Raw genomic sequence first — 16,309 nt, 5'->3', positions numbered from 1 at the left:
CTGTGGCTGTGTAAAACACTATTGCAACATGTGGGAAGAACGTCGAGCAAAGTCTATATATCATTTGCAAAAATCTACGTGCTATGTTGAAAGTGGCCAGATTTTAGATCGATTTTTCGGAAGCTGTATATATTTCATTCCAAGGACGAAGTTCCCCAGTTAATTTGAATGTCAAATTATTTTTCCTTGGCGTTATTCTGTCTGACATTATAGACCAGGCATGTAGCATCGTTTTTCAAGTGTGTGTGTGTGGGGGGGGGGGGGCTTTCCAGTTACATGGGAGAAAAATAAGGGAAAAAAGGGCAAAAAATACCCAAACTCGAAAAAACCTATTTTGTTGGAGGGAGAGGGTATAGATTCAAACTTTTGTTTTCCATAAGAAAAGTTTTGGATACATTCACATGGGAAGGTTTGTTTATGTCGGAATTTAGGCTGGTCTAAGGACATCGGCCTGAATAGATCAGTGGTTAGAGCACATGACTAGGAATGCAGGGGTCCCGGGTTCGATTCCCGGTCCAGCCATATGTTTTTCATTATATATCTATTTATGAATTTTCTATATTAACTCATTCCTCCTTTCCATACTACAGATGGTGCCGTGGCCTACCTTGTTCAGGCAATATTATAATTATATAAATATAATAAATGTTAAGTCCTGACAAGGTGAACTTGTGTTGTGTCTTCGAGGGCGAAGACTATTTAAGGAGGGAGGAATGTAGGAATTTAGGCTGGATTGAGGACATCGGCCTGGATTGCTCAGTGGTTAGAGCACATGACTAGTAATGCAGGGGTCCCGGGTTCGATTCCCGGTCCAGCCATATGTTTTTCATTATATATCTATTTATGAATTTTCAATGTATATTAACTCATTCCTCCTTTCCATACTACAGATGGTGCCGTGGCCTACCTTGTTCAGGCAATATAATAATTATATAAATATAATAAATGTTAAGTCCTGACAAGGTGAACTTGTGTTGTGTCTTCGGGGGCGAAGACTATTTAAGGAGGGGGGAATGTAGGAATTTAGGCTGGATTGAGGACATCGGCCTGGATTGCTCAGTGGTTAGAGCACATGACTAGTAATGCAGGGGTTCCGGGTTCGATTCCCGGTCCGGCCATATGTTTTTCATTATATATATATTTATGAATTTTCAATGCATATTAACTCATTCCTCCTTTCCATACTACAATTAACATGGGAAGGTTTGACCATTTTGCAACAAAGGGGGGGGGGGGCAACAGCTAGGTCTTTCAATGAAAGTATCCATACAATATTTATATAGCCCAACAAAGAGGATAAAAAGTTGGGGACCCATCCCCATGCTACGTGCACGTGCCTGCATACAGACTGTACATTTTTAGACCAGACGATGGCAACTGAAATCATTAAAACCTTTTCACAATATTACTGAACCCTTCTCAATGCTTTTCACTTATTTTTATTTTTCTTTGAATATTGCAAACATATAATGAGGACATCCACCCCCTCTTTATTCTCCCATGCATACAATTCAATTCAATTAAAACTGTTTATTTACTAATTAAGGGCCCTCATGGGGAAAACGGAAGTACATTGTAAACACCTGTATATTTTGATATAAATGTAATACAATATACATATATACAAAAGAGCAAAAGTTGCATGATTGGTAGGAAAGTCATAAAAAGGAAGAATAAACCAGATAGTTTTTATACATATACATAAGTTCTGAGCAAAAATATTTTTGTATATACATGTACATCATATATATGCATACATACTTATATCATACATCGTGCAAGCCATGAGACCTTCAAACGAAGTGCGCTACATGTATTTTGGTTGATTTGTAACAACTGGTATGAAGAAACACATAGGGTCTACTAACTTACATGTTATATTATATTATATAGTGATTTTTTTAATTAATGCTTCTGATTTTCTTTTAATTGCATGTGTCCTTACTCCTTAACCAAAAACCAATATGCGGTTAGATATGAGATAACGTTTTAGGTATTTTTGAGGCATTTGTGATGGCTAATTTTTAAAAATCATTAATAGAACATCTTTTTTCTATTTATCAACACTAGTCTTAAATCTACATTTGAAAAATACTATACTGAGTATACATTAGTTCAACTTTTTGTTTACTTCCTTATTTCTTCATGGGGGGGGGGGGGGCATATTATTCATGTTTTGCAAGGTCTGAGAAGAATTCGTCTTGTTTATGAATGAACACAGCCATTTTTGTTGTATTTTATATAACAAAATCGATTTTTTTCTATCTGAAAAAAATTATTTAAAGTTATTTTTTCATTAATTTTTTTTAAATCAAACGATTTTTCATACCCCCAAAAATGATTTTTAAAAATATTTGTCTGTTTAAAGTACAAAGTATTTAGAGTCAAGTAATAGGATGTAGAATACATAAAAAGGTAGCTCATTTTCTGATAGAATTTTGTTCTGATATTAGGAATTAAATATATACTCAAGAAATATATATATATTCTGATATCTGAAAGCCCAAATTCATTTTTTTTAATATAACAATAAGTCAAATTCAAATTTTTGATTAAACAAAACAATTAAAATGTTGAAACAGTCCTCATAGTTGGAGTCATATGATTTTCGTTTCCTAATGAGGACTAGTTTAATTATTATTTTATCTTTTTCGTAGATATCTAAGAATAAAAATATGAAATAAATGTAAAATATCAAAAAAAAAAAAAAAAAAGAAAAAAAAGGAACTGGAAAACGCCTACATTTGAATCCACACTTTCCATTTTATGTCCCGTGGCCGCCATCTTTTTTTTCTTTTGGAAAGGGGGGGGGGGGCACGTAAAAAGAATCCTCACATATGTCGACCGAGGTCTTTGAAATCTCTGTAACATCATCTGATTTGTCAGTAGCATATCTCGGTTTAAAATTGATCGTACTTAGAGCATGCTCTTAAGTATATCGAATAAGTTGGAAGACATAAATCCATATTCGGGTGATAATGAAATATTTACTACATAAATAAGGAAAGATGAATATGGAAAAACTGAGGTTCATCTTGTTTGTCATATATTTTAGTTGTTAGTTGGTTCTTTTCGTCTATAGTCAGTAGAACATTCAAATATGAAACGGATGTGACAGACTCTATGGTGTCTTATTTCGGGTTCTATTGAGTCGATATATGAATAAAAGTGAAACATTGTAGATACTAATATATCTGAATGTCGAATTGAGGGCCACAGCAAGTGGAGTTTTTTTTCTTCTTCGTCTTCTTATATTGGAGTTTTTGAAAAAAAAAATTCTGCTCCGTAGGCATATGAAACTAACAAACTTGAAGGTGGATCTAGCACCCCTCCCCCTTATTCTTTTTTTTTTTTGTTTTGTTTTGTTTTGTTTTTGTTCTTTTTAACTTACTCTCAATGTAGCCCCCACGTGCCGATTTTTTAAACATTCTAGTCGAAGAAGTCTGAATATTTGAACTGCGTCCCCCTACCCCCCCCCCCCCCGTTCCGAAATTTCTGGATCCGCCATTGTAAAAACACTAATAAAGGAGATCGGATTTCCAACAGAGTGTTTGAAGCCCATTAATGCCAAAATACCCCCCCCCCTTTTCAAAAAAAAAAAATGTTAATCCGCAAAGAATTTCGGAATTTTGATTTCCTTTCAAATTAACTCTTAACACTATTATTTGACCTGACATTGATTTGTTTACATCAGACGATCTGTCTGAGAAACTTTCCTTGCTAGTAAGAATTCTCAATGATAAGCAGTGAATATGTACATGTGTTTTTTTCTCAGTAAAACCTGAAAGTATATGATTAACATCCCTGTTCGGAATTTTACGACCCATCGGCAAAACCCCAAGCAACAGTAAACACTTCCGGGTGGAGGGAAACTTGCCGTGAAAATGGCAACAGAAGCTCTGAGGATTGATAATCAGGACACTGTGGATGCACTGAGCGCCGAGGCTGCGAATCTCAAGAAAAAGTTAGAAGAAGAAAAGGCAAAGCTAGCAGATATGGACAGTAAGTGGTGGGATTTTGGTTTATATGGGGATGCGGTAAGGGCTTCTGAGGAAAATGTCGCTCAATGTCAGAGAAAAGGGAAGTAATGAAATGAGTGATTGATTGATGAGATGCACAGATGTATGGACATACACATGCACACACGCATACTGCACAAACACACACATTATACTGTTCAATTTACTTTGAGTGTCAGACATAAATAGGAAGGGAGAGATTGAGTAGCTTATATCAGGGACCTATAAACTAGTATATAGGTCCCTGCTTATATGCATAGGAACTCAGTTTTCAGGATGGTTAATTTTGTATATTGTGTGTTTGTGTCTGTCTTAATACATTGATTAAAATTAAACTTTAGAATTTAGAAGTTTTTTTAAAAATAAATTGTATTTAAATGTACATAAAAGAAAATACAAGGGACAACACTCAGAGTCATGGATTCCAGGGGGTGTCTTGATTCACACTTGATTTATAAATCAATATCTTCACATTTCTTTCTGATGTTGGGCAAGATCAAGCTTGGAAAATATTAATTTGGCTGATTTGCACATGCTGTTTAAAACAAAGTGAATCAGAACATCCCTAGCAGGCTAGCACATAAGATTGAAAACAACGGATTTCTAATATGTAAAATACAGATGTCTTCCAGAGGTACATAGAATGTCTATAGAGAACAGAAACCACACTAAACTTGTTTTTTTCTCTAGACAGACATGGGTACCATAACTTTTTCAATGGCAATCTGAATCCAAGATGGCGAATGTCAACCTTGTATTTTTTATGTACATTGAAATACAATTTATTTTTCTTTAAAAACTGCTAATTTCAGCGATTTTCAATTTTTAGATGGGAAAAACACACACAATACACAAAAACACCATCCTGAAACCAAGCCCTTATGCCTTGTTTGGTCTGAGGTCTTAGGATAAAGTCCTACATGGAAGCTTTTAAAATCATTCGTTAGATCTCAGAATTTGTATTAATAAATCTATGTCTATGGCCTTAAGAAGAAATACCCCCCTTTCAGAATCTTACTATCAACCCACCCTGAGACCTTAAACACCAAACATCCCTAAAATTGCCAGATCCTTAAACACCTAGAGATTTAAAATTCTTATAACTGCACCAAAAAACTTTGCATGAACTTTCTGACATAATCTGTTGATTGTAATTAAAACTGTAAGTTAATCAATTCTGTGCAATATGTCTCTGCAATGAAGTTCACCAAAAAACGATGGGCTAGCAGACAAGTACTATGAGAGAAAGCTGAAAAGAACTTTGAAGTTAGAGTTGTTGTGAGGCTTCTGGCAAAATTTTAGATCTATAGTTTTATTCAGATTGTAATCTGAATTGTATAAATTTATAGAATCAACATTTGTACATTTTTATTTATTCATTCTTTGCTATACAATGATAAGTACAAGTTCTGATACATTTGTTGTCATCAATGTATAAAATTCACTCTCTTTTATCTTTTGTGATCATCTGATTTTTCATTACAAGAATTTTATTACAGTGGGTGAAGTTACAAAGAAGATAGATAGCATAACACAATTTAATATGAAAGCCAGAAAGGTATTAAAGGGACATCATGGAAAAGTGTTATGTATGGACTGGTCCAAAGACAAACGGCATATTGTCAGTTCTTCACAGGTAATTCTTTAACAATACTGAGGGGTATTTTAATGTGCCTTAAAATTAACTGTGCCACAATGAATGATCTACAGTATTGTGTCATATATTTAATATGAACAAATGTAAAAATTATGTTATGATTTTTGAGAAAAATCATAAAAAAAAAAATACATGTTTCCTCGAAATTTCATAGTCATACCATACAAGTGTCTTGCTTCTATAAATACTGTACGTGTTCATAAATTGGCACATTCAAAATTTAGCGCAATCACTGGGTATGGAGATGTTGGCGAAATCATGAATTAGCACTTTACATGTCCATGCCGTATATTGTATTTATAAATGATTTCTTTGCGGTATTCATGAATTAGTGCATCGTTGTCTGTGCCAAAGCCGCTAAAATATGAAGCCCACTTTTTTTAAGTACACATAGAGTAGCTATTAAAGCAATTTCCATTTTCGATCAATGGCACCATTTGTAAAATGTTATGTCAGCTGAACACGAAAAGGTCTTGTGAATGTAAACATGGGGAAATGCAAAGAATTTACGACTCCTGTGAAACAAATGATTGTTGACAAATCTCTTTCATGACAAAAATATGCAACTATAGGCCATGAGTTAAATATATATCAAGGTAGAACATCTAGGCAACTACTTCTAAGTCATGTATGGGAAAGGGGATGTCCAAATCTTTTGATATGTTATTCCAAAGACATTCAAGGACTAGTGGTCCTAAATAATGATTCTCAAAATTGAATTTATATTGTTTGGTAGGGGCACTTCATCTTTTGCAGTGTCAGATGTGTACATTAGTACAAATTGTGGCTTAAACATGCAAAACAAAGGGTTTTTATGTTTAGTCCAAAAATACATATAACTTTTTAATCAATTTTTTGGGAAAATTTTGTGTCAAATTTTGCATAGTTGTCTAGACATGAATGTAATTACAGATACTTGTTTATCCAATATATATCAATATAATTCTTGTAAGTAGATACTATTGTTGAATTAAAACAAGAATCTTGAGGTATACTAGGATACATGTATGTGATTTTTAAGAAAGTTTGTCTTAAGCTCGGTATCACTGATTATTTCAGGATGGAAAGATGTTGGTTTGGGATGCATTCACAACAAACAAGGTACAGAAGCCTGTATTTTTTTAACCTTTGCATTGCTTTATATTTAGACACAAAACAGTTAAAGATATTTAGGCACAAAACAGTTAAAGGCATGGTATATTCTTTTTTTACTTTCTTTTTTTACAGGAACATGCAGTTACTATGCCAACAACATGGGTGATGGCTTGTTCGTACGGACCGACTGGAGAGGTTGTTGCTTGTGGGTTAGTGAATATAATATAGATACAGCTATATTGTTAGTGAAAAAAATATACAGCTATATTGTTGTTGCAGTTTGTTTTCCAAGCATTTAGGCAGGATAGATATACAAAATTAACATTGTAAATTAAATAATAGATTAAGTTCTGTCAATTCAATTTGATTAATATATTTTGGAAAGGAAATGTGAAAATAATTATGAGCAAAGTAAAATCTGTTAATTTTTCTGTATGTTCATATCAGAATTTAAGATAAGCTTCTAGGCTTTTAACAGTTCAGAAACTACAAGTGAAAAATAATTGATGGGTAGTGAGTGAAGACAGTGCTGTGTGGTAATATTTTGTTATTGTTTTTAGGTGAGTTAAACATGACATGTCATAACTTATGCATTACTTTACATGTACAGTTGAGAACAATTGCAGCAATAGTTGTGATAAAGATCTATACTGTCACTTATCCCAAACATGTGTGGTGCAAACAAATAATAGTCCTGTATAATTTATCTATATAAAATTCAAAATCTTGCAGACTGGTTATTTACATTGTAGAGGGTTAGACAATAAATGTACAATTTACCCTCTGAGTATGGATGATGACCCAGCAACCAAAAAGAGAGCAGTTGCAACTCACACTAGCTACCTGTCCTGTTGTACCTTTACCACCTCAGACAAACAGGTAATCAGTTACCACTCACACTAGCTACCTGCCCTGTTGTGCTTAAACCACATCAGACAAACAGGTAATCAGTTACCACCCACTCTCCCACTGTGTTATCTGTCTTCTTGTACCTGAACCACCTCAAACAAACAGGTAGTCAGTTAACACCCACATTCCCACCTAGTTATCTTTTTTTTGTACTTTAACAACCTCAGACAAACAGATAATCAGCTACCACCTACTCTCTCACCTAGTTATCGGTCTTGTTGTACCTTAACCACCTCAGACAAACATAGTCAGTTACAACCCACATTAACTACCTGTCCTGTTGTACCTTTACCACCTCAGACAATCAGGAAATCAACCAATCCAATAAGTAATCAGTTGCCACCCACACCATTCACCTGTTACCACCTAAACACAAACAGGAAATCTGTTACAACTCACACTGATTACAATCTTTTTGTACCTTTACTACATCACACAACTCAATAAATCATTCAGGTAATCAGTTATCTATCCTATTGACCATTAAGACAGCTGATCAATAAGTCAAAAAAGGTAATCAGTTAACTGTCTTGTATCTTTAAAGGCTCAGATAAAAAGATAATCATTTACCATCTGTGCTATTCATATGTCCTTTTGTACATTTATTGACCTTAGACAAACAGGTAATCAGTCAATCAAACAGGTAATCAGTTTCCACCCACATCACTAGTCACCTGTCCTGTTGTACCTTTACCACCTCAGATAAACAGGTAATCTGTAACCACCCACAATGGATACATGTTGTATTTTAACAACCACTGATAAACAGGTAATCAGTTACCACCCCACTAGTTACATGTCCTGTTGTACCTTTACCACCTCAGATAAACAGGTAATCAGTTTCCACTCACACTAGTTACATGTCTTGTTGTATGTTACCCCTTCTGGTAAACTTGAAATCAGTAACCACCCACACTTAGTTACATGTCCTGTTGTATCTTTACCTTGTCAGATAAACAGAGAATCTGTAACCACCCACACTAGTTTCATGTCCTGTTGTACCTTTACCACCTGTGATAAACAGGTAATCAGTAACCACCCACACTAGTTACATGTCCTTTTATACCTTTACCACCTGTGATAACAGGTAATCAGTTACCGGCCACACTAGCTGCCTGTCCCATTGTATCTTTACCACCTCAGACAAACAGGTAATCAATCAAATGGATAAAATGTTGCCATTCACTTAATATGAAACTTTTATTGTTGTGTGTTTGCCTTCTCAGATCAACAGACAAGCAGCAAGACATTCTAACTATTATAAGATCTTAACGGAACAAACAGATCTCCAACACTTTGTGAGAATGCATAAGTGAATTTATTTAGTTGACCGGTTTCGACCAGAGACGGTCGTCATCAGAACTGTATTATTATAAGATCTGTTATCATTGGTAGCTAATTTTTCATTTGTTCTAATTTAAAATTAATTTACATTTACAGTGAATTGTAAACATAGAGTCAAATATCAACATACATGTGCCATTTGCATTGTAATTATTTTTTACATGTAATGTATATTGAATTCAATTCAATTCGTTTATTGACCAATTAAGGGCCCTCATGCGGCAAAAAGAAAGTACATTGTTAAAATGTATATAATGATTATGATCATACACACGAAATACAATATACATATACATAAGAGGGAAAGAATTGCTTGATTGATAGAAAAGACATACAAGTAGGGGAATACCCAAAATATTTTATATGAACATAAGACTTGTTTTATAGGTATATATATAGTACATCATATATATATGCATTCATTACTATGTGTGCATTCAAATACATGTATGATTTTATGAATCCTGCTAGGGTAGTCATGTATATGAATTCTCCTGTGTCAAGTTTAACATAAATTTTGTAAGTAGACAAATATTTTCATCATTACAGATTTTAACAGGAAGTGGAGATAGCACATGTGCATTATGGGATGTGGAGAGTGGTCAGCTGATACAGAGTTTCCATGGACATGCTGGTGATGTCATGAGTATTGATCTCTCCCCATCAGAGACTGGAAATATGTTTGTGTCTGGGGTATGTTTTGTTCCTCCTCATATAAATGAACTTAAAGTGGGAAATATTTAGAAAACTGTTGGGTTTTTTTTTTTTTCAACTGTAATGTTATGTTTAGAAAGATTAGTAAAGATAATAAAGTCTGCTTGGTGAATAGGGTTGTGATAAAGTGGCCAATGTGTGGGACATGCGGACTGGAGAGTGTGTACAGATGTTTGAGGGCCATGACTCAGATATCAACAGCGTCAGGTTTTATCCTAGTGGAGATGCCTTCGCCACAGGATCTGATGACGCCACTGTATGTTCAGTATTTTCACCATAACCTATATACATGTATAAGCTCTAAAGAATTGCTTTGCTGCTGTCTGTCGGTCAGTCTGTCTGTTGGTCCACCAACAGTTTCTTTATTTTCTTTGCAGAGGTTGCACATACTGAAAGGAAATTTGGTATACAGATTTATCATAAGAATATCTAGGTCAAGTTCTGTTTTGGGTATGATCGAGCAATTTTTGACAGAATTATACCCCATGGACTTAAGAAAATTCCAATTATTTGCAGTTTCCGTTCATTTTCTTTACAGAGGTTGCACACACTGAAATGAAATTTGGTTTACAGATTTATCATAAAAATATCAAGTCAAGTTCTGTTCTGGGTATGATTGAGCAATTTTTGACAGAGTTATGCCCCTTGGACTTACAAAAATTCCAATTATTGGGGGGCATAAGTGTTTCACAAACATCTCTTGTTGCATCATGAAGTTTGGTTTAACCAGCATAATATTGTGAACTAACTAGTAATTGTCAGAAATAAGTTTAAATATAGGCTAAATCTGTCAATAAGTGCAGTTATTGCATTACAATTTTAAATAATTGATTACAGTGCAGGTTGTTTGACCTGAGAGCTGACAGGGAGGTGAACTGTTATAAGAAGGAGAGTCTGATCTTTGGTTGTAATTCTGTGGATTTCTCCATCAGTGGTAAGTCAGACTTCATATCTGGGGTCCACATAAGTCAGACTTCATATCTGGGGTCCACATAAGTCAGACTTCATATCTGTAGTCCACATAAGTCAGATTCATATAAGAGGGCCCACACAGGTCAGACAGTAGATCACTTCTCCATCAGTGGTAAGTCAGACTTCATATCTGTGGTCCACGTAAGTCAGACTTCATATCTGTAGTCCACATAAGTCAGACTTCATATCTGTAGTCCACATAAGTCAAATTCATATTAAAGGACCCACACAGGTCAGACATTAGATCACTTCTACATCAGTGGTAAGTCAGAATTCATATCTGTAGTCCACATAAGTCAGATTCATATAAGAGGGCCCACACAGGTCAGACTTTAGATCACTTCTACATCAGTGGAGATTACAAGTCAGACATTCAGTCATTTCTCCATGAGTGGTAAGTACAAGTAAGATAGTCATTTCGCCATTAGTGTTCAGTAAAGGTCAGATGTCATATCCTTCTCCATCAGTGGTAAGTACAAGTCAGACATTAGATCACTTCTACATCGGTGGTAAGTACAAGTCAGACATTAGATCACTTCTACATCGGTGGTAAGTACAAGTCAGACATTGGATCACCTGTCCATCAGTGTTAAGTACAAGTCAGACATTAGATCACTTCTACATCAGTGGTAAGTACAAGTCAGACTTCAAATCTATGGAACACACAATTCAGACTGAATCAGTTCTCCATCAGTAGTTAATACAAATCAGACCTCAAATCAGTGACACATAACTCAGAAAGTAAAAAATCAGGTTTCAAATTGCTTTTCCATCAGTAAGTACTTGTACAAGTCAGACCTCTGATTACTTCTTCAAAAGTAGTGAAATATGTGATCAAGTACCAGAATACTCATGTAAACAGAGTTAACAGTTTTGAAGACTGTGTAAAGGCTAGCCAAATTTTTTGTTTATATCTTTGGCTTGCAAGTTTTATTACTTGTGTACATTCAAGTGTACATGTAAATGTTTAACCTCATTGTGTAGAAAGCATTAACATCTGATTACATGAACATTGTATTAACAAATGATTTACGTATACCTTTACCTTTGTTTCCTAGGACGTCTTCTGTTTGGAGGATATAACGACTACACTGTCAACATCTGGGATGTTCTCAAAGGTCACCGAGTTTCCATATTGTATGCTCATGAGAACCGAGTCAGCTGTCTGGGAGTGTCTCCTGATGGGACAGCTCTATGTACAGGAAGCTGGGATTACACACTAAAGGTCAGATTTTGATGGAAAAGTCATCTGGTACTATGACTTGACTCTATGACTCTGAATGTTCTGTATTGTTACCTGCAGCTTTTGTTTTATCATATTTCCTTAATTAAGATCAGGGAATGATTTTCTGCCTTTCATTTCAGTCTTTGCATTTGGTCAATTTGGAAGTCCACGATATACAATGATTTTAGTTCTTGTTTTGAAATATTTGGTTTGACATGAATTAACAACGTATATTTTGTGTATTAATAAAGCCATTACTTGTAATGTATCTTATTCTTCTTTCTCTTTTCAGATATGGGCATAATTATTACCAGCATATATAGAGCACATGTGAAATCCAGAATTATGTGAAGTAGGAATGCTTTCCATGTCTCAAGAAAGGACCACATTTTTTATAGGAGCAACATTTTTGTACTGTTTTATCTTCAGACATATTGTATTTAGAGTTTTTGTCATGTGTTGCATTCAGTGTGTAGGTGTTCAGGAAAATTTTTACTTTCCTGCAGTGTAAGGATGTATGGATGTGAAAAGTGTAATAGGTAAATGTATGATATACATTGTAGAAGTAGTGCAGAATGGGGTAAATTGAAAGGATATACTCTTTGGGAAAGGAGCGCAGCACATTACCACTACATTGCTAGAAATAACAACTCATTACTGCTACTTTTCACCTTGATTTCTTGTGTGCAGTAGCGCTACATTTTTTTTTTGAAAATACAACACATAACCAAGAAATAGTCAAACCTGCCTGTGAGGTATCAATAGTACACATGGCAGAGAACGACTTCTATTTAATAAAGTTTTCTCACCATATCATGATGTAAGCACAATTTAGTATGAATTCTATTCAATATAGTTCACTCACCATGTACAATTGGAAGTACAATTTTATATATGAGTTCTGTTCAATACAGTTCATCTATACACAGCAGAATATTTTAACTACATGTCATACTGTGGAATCATCATTGTTCGTGGGGGACCAATGTTCGTGGATTTCGTGGGTCACCCGTACCCACGAATTAACATCCCCACGAACGTTTTTTGCAAACATATTAATTCATTAAATCTTCCGTATAAACGAGTAACCCACGAAATTAAGTCCCCACGAACAAGTAAAATTTTGCTGGCCCACGAACATTGACCCCCACGAATTAAAATGATTCCACAGTACTATACAGGGAATTGTTAAAGGTACAATTAAAAAGGACCAACTCTATGTTATTCTGTAAATTTTATTTTAACAACAATGAAAAAATTGTATATACATGTATATGTTACTCCATGGAACATGATATTCAGTATCACTGTTGAAAACAAGTATTTCTTGATAATGTTATGAACTTTTATGTCACAGTACTTAAACATAGCAATGAGTCAAAACTATATCACATTTCTACATGTTTGAAAGCTACATGTTCACTATACAATATATCATTGTACATGTATGAGAAGGCATAGGGATAGGCAATTCATCTATGTTCAGCATTGTTACTTTAAAATAGCAGTATTTGATAGTTATTGCACTTTTTCTGAAATGCTAAAAATTTCTTTCATCACAAGTGTGACACCAAGACACCTTCATCACAAGGCAACAGTTGTGGAAAGGTGGAGGGAGTTGGAGCTTCATGTATAAGTTTGTTGTACTTTTACAAGTACTCACTGTAAAAAAAACTTAATTTTTGTTGTTTATAAATTGTTATTGAAACTTTTTCCTTTTCTTTTTATAATTGCATACTTGTCAAATTTTAGTGCAAAAAACCAGGATAATTAATTCCAATGTTTGGTCCACTCCCTTCAAATCTGATAAAGTAATAGAAAACTTCTCTAAATAAATATTCTGGTTAATTCGGTGTGAATAACATCATATGAAGCTGTGCAGATATGAGGGTTCTCATTGTGAATAAAATTCAAAGATCTTGTTGATTTAGTGTTCACATTTATTGGCAATTACTGATATTTTTAATAACCAGTTCATCAGTCAGATTAACTTTTTTATGTGTATCTCAGATTTCTTTATTTTTTGCACAAGAATTGTTTAATAATTGTATCTTTTTAATTTTGATTTTTTTATGGTGCTATATTATGAGTATACAGTATATGTATTTGTTCTAACACCTAGTCCTTTTACGTTTTTAAAATACTAATGTGCAATATACAATGTAGGATGCGTGTGTATAAATCAGTTATTACACAGTTTTAATATGATTGTTTGTCTCAGAAATCTCATGGTAGTCATTTTGTTAGATTATATTTAATGGCTAAGTATGAGTCTTTTTATTCTTGGAAACTTTTCCATAAAAATTGATAGATTAAATTATACAAGTACAGTATATTTAGTTTTTGTCATACAGTAAATTCCTGTACAGCAAAATTTACACAAAGGAAACCTAAACTTTCAGTGCTTGTGCATGAAGAATGAAATTAATAGTTAACTGTACTACAATTTAATGTGACAGAAATGCATTGAGAAAATAGAATTGACTCATTTGGTGATTCCAGAGCATAATCCTGTATTGAGATGTGGATATATTAATCTGAATATAAGGCCAGTATTGTTTGATACTGTTAGTTTTTGGATGACTGTATTGCAGCATAATATTAATTTTCATGCACTGTATAGTTTGTTGATCATTTGACATGGGTATGTATTCTAAGAAATTTTTATTTTCCCACCATTATTTAACCTGCATGTACTTCAAAATAAATTACAATTTGATTAATATAGGAAAGAGAAATTCTCATGCATCATGAGTAATGTATGTGTATACGTGTGAATAGCTAGATATCTGATATCATTAGATGTACATGTAGCTAGCTTGTGCCAGTGTACATGTATGGTAACATCATCTATTGAAAAAAAAAATAACTCCAGGCACAGCTCCTTTCTTCATGGATTATCAAGAACTAATTCCATGCATGTTGTATAGTTTAGTTTATATACATGTATTACATGTAGAATAACGTGCAGTGTACATTTGTTAAGGTATAACTTCAAACCTCTGTTATTTTATATCCTGTTCCTTGAATTTAAAACTTTTGATTATTGGTGTACTGTTGGTGAATGAATCAGTACAGAACAACATGGTTATAGCAAACACACTCATAATAAATTCATGCTTACTGCGAAGTGATTTACATTCCTTGTGGATTTGAAACATATTCTTATTGGATATAACAAATTACATTTATAATGAATCAATATTGTTCATCCCTGACACTTTGCTGTAAGTGTGTTTTACCGTGCATAATTGACTTTCCTTTAAAAAAAAAATGCAATTTTTTTTCAGTTGCAGCAAATGTAATTCTGATACACAAACTGTTTTCATGTCTTGTTTAATGTGTACTGTAAAGATTAAGAAATCCAATTAATCTTTCCATGTATTTGTGTTCTATATTTATTTATAGGGATTAACAAATCTGATTAATCTTATACTGATATATACATGTGTGTCTAGTAGTATATGTTACATTCACTGTTAGAGAATAAGCATTGATACAAATGTTAAATTTTGTAACAGTTAGAAATTATATTGTTCAATAAAATCATTACATGTAAAATTGATCAAGAGAATACCGTACAATGTGTATATTGTTATTACCCCTGCCAAGAATGTAAGGAGTGACCTTTAATGTTTGCCCGTGATGTCAATCTGTCCATCCATCTGACTGTAGAAGATCTCAAAAAAACTTGAGAATTAATTTTTTCAGCAGATCTCTATCTCTTTGGTCTGAAAACATTAGGATGGGCAACTGTCAATTTTTTCACACCAATGAGCTACAGATCAGCCGGCCTATGACTCTTATAAAATTTTAGGAAAAGTTGAACCTTAGAATGTTGAAGACATGGTTCAATTTGAGGCAAACCTGGCAAAATATTTGGAATTTTTTTCTTTTTTTTACTACTGCCTATACCAGTTGAGTCACATGTCTCCAAAAATGCATGTTTGTGCACTTTTAGTGGATTGGCTATATAATGAGATATTTTTATGCCCCGTCATGAATATGGCCGGGGCATATAGTGTTTGTCATGTCCGTCTTCCGTCCTTCTGTCTGTCCTTCCGTCACGCTTTGCGTTTAGCTCTGTTCAAAACTCGGTTTCAAAGAAACTATCCAAGATATTTTTATCAAACTTCATATGCTGATAGATATTGATGAGAGCTATGCAACTGCATCAACATTTTTTGACCTTGACTTTTCATTTGACCTTGACCTCACTTTTCTTAAATTAGTGTTTAGCTCAGTTTTAAAGATACCATTCAAGATAGTGTAATCAAACTTCATATGTTGATACATACTGATGTAAGCTATGCAACTGCATCAACATTTTTTGACCTTGACCTTTCCTTTGACCTTGACCTCACTTATCTTAAA

General features: G+C 34.0%; 1 protein-coding gene across 1 annotated transcript; it reads left to right on the top strand.

Moving 5' to 3' along the window:
- The first annotated feature begins 3,773 nt into the window (after window positions 1-3,773).
- Window positions 3,774-15,500, top strand: LOC133181701 (guanine nucleotide-binding protein subunit beta-5-like). The gene is made up of 10 exons (XM_061316260.1): window positions 3,774-4,002; window positions 5,519-5,655; window positions 6,736-6,777; window positions 6,904-6,980; window positions 7,524-7,650; window positions 9,574-9,717; window positions 9,854-9,994; window positions 10,576-10,672; window positions 11,769-11,935; window positions 12,228-15,500. Exons 1-10 carry the CDS (start codon window positions 3,885-3,887, stop codon window positions 12,237-12,239), a joined length of 1,062 nt encoding a protein of 353 aa, XP_061172244.1. The 5' UTR covers window positions 3,774-3,884; the 3' UTR covers window positions 12,240-15,500.
- Window positions 15,501-16,309: the final 809 nt, after the last annotated feature.

Source organism: Saccostrea echinata, unplaced genomic scaffold, assembly GCF_033153115.1.
Source record: "Saccostrea echinata isolate AGI-Se365-2 ecotype Australia unplaced genomic scaffold, CSIRO_AGI_Sech_v1 ptg000009l, whole genome shotgun sequence".
Lineage (NCBI taxonomy): Eukaryota > Metazoa > Mollusca > Bivalvia > Ostreida > Ostreidae > Saccostrea > Saccostrea echinata.
The sequence above is the reverse complement of the archived record's forward strand: the minus strand, read 5'-3'. Positions and strand labels throughout refer to the sequence as shown.

Bases quoted from the DNA above. Each gene is read 5' to 3' on its own strand.
- LOC133181701 (XM_061316260.1), top strand. From the start codon at position 3,885: ATGGCAACAGAAGCTCTGAGGATTGATAATCAGGACACTGTGGATGCA. The intron at 5,656-6,735 runs GTAATTCTTTAA...TGATTATTTCAG, and splicing joins ATATTGTCAGTTCTTCACAG to GATGGAAAGATGTTGGTTTG. The intron at 7,651-9,573 runs GTAATCAGTTAC...TCATCATTACAG, and splicing joins TTACCACCTCAGACAAACAG to ATTTTAACAGGAAGTGGAGA.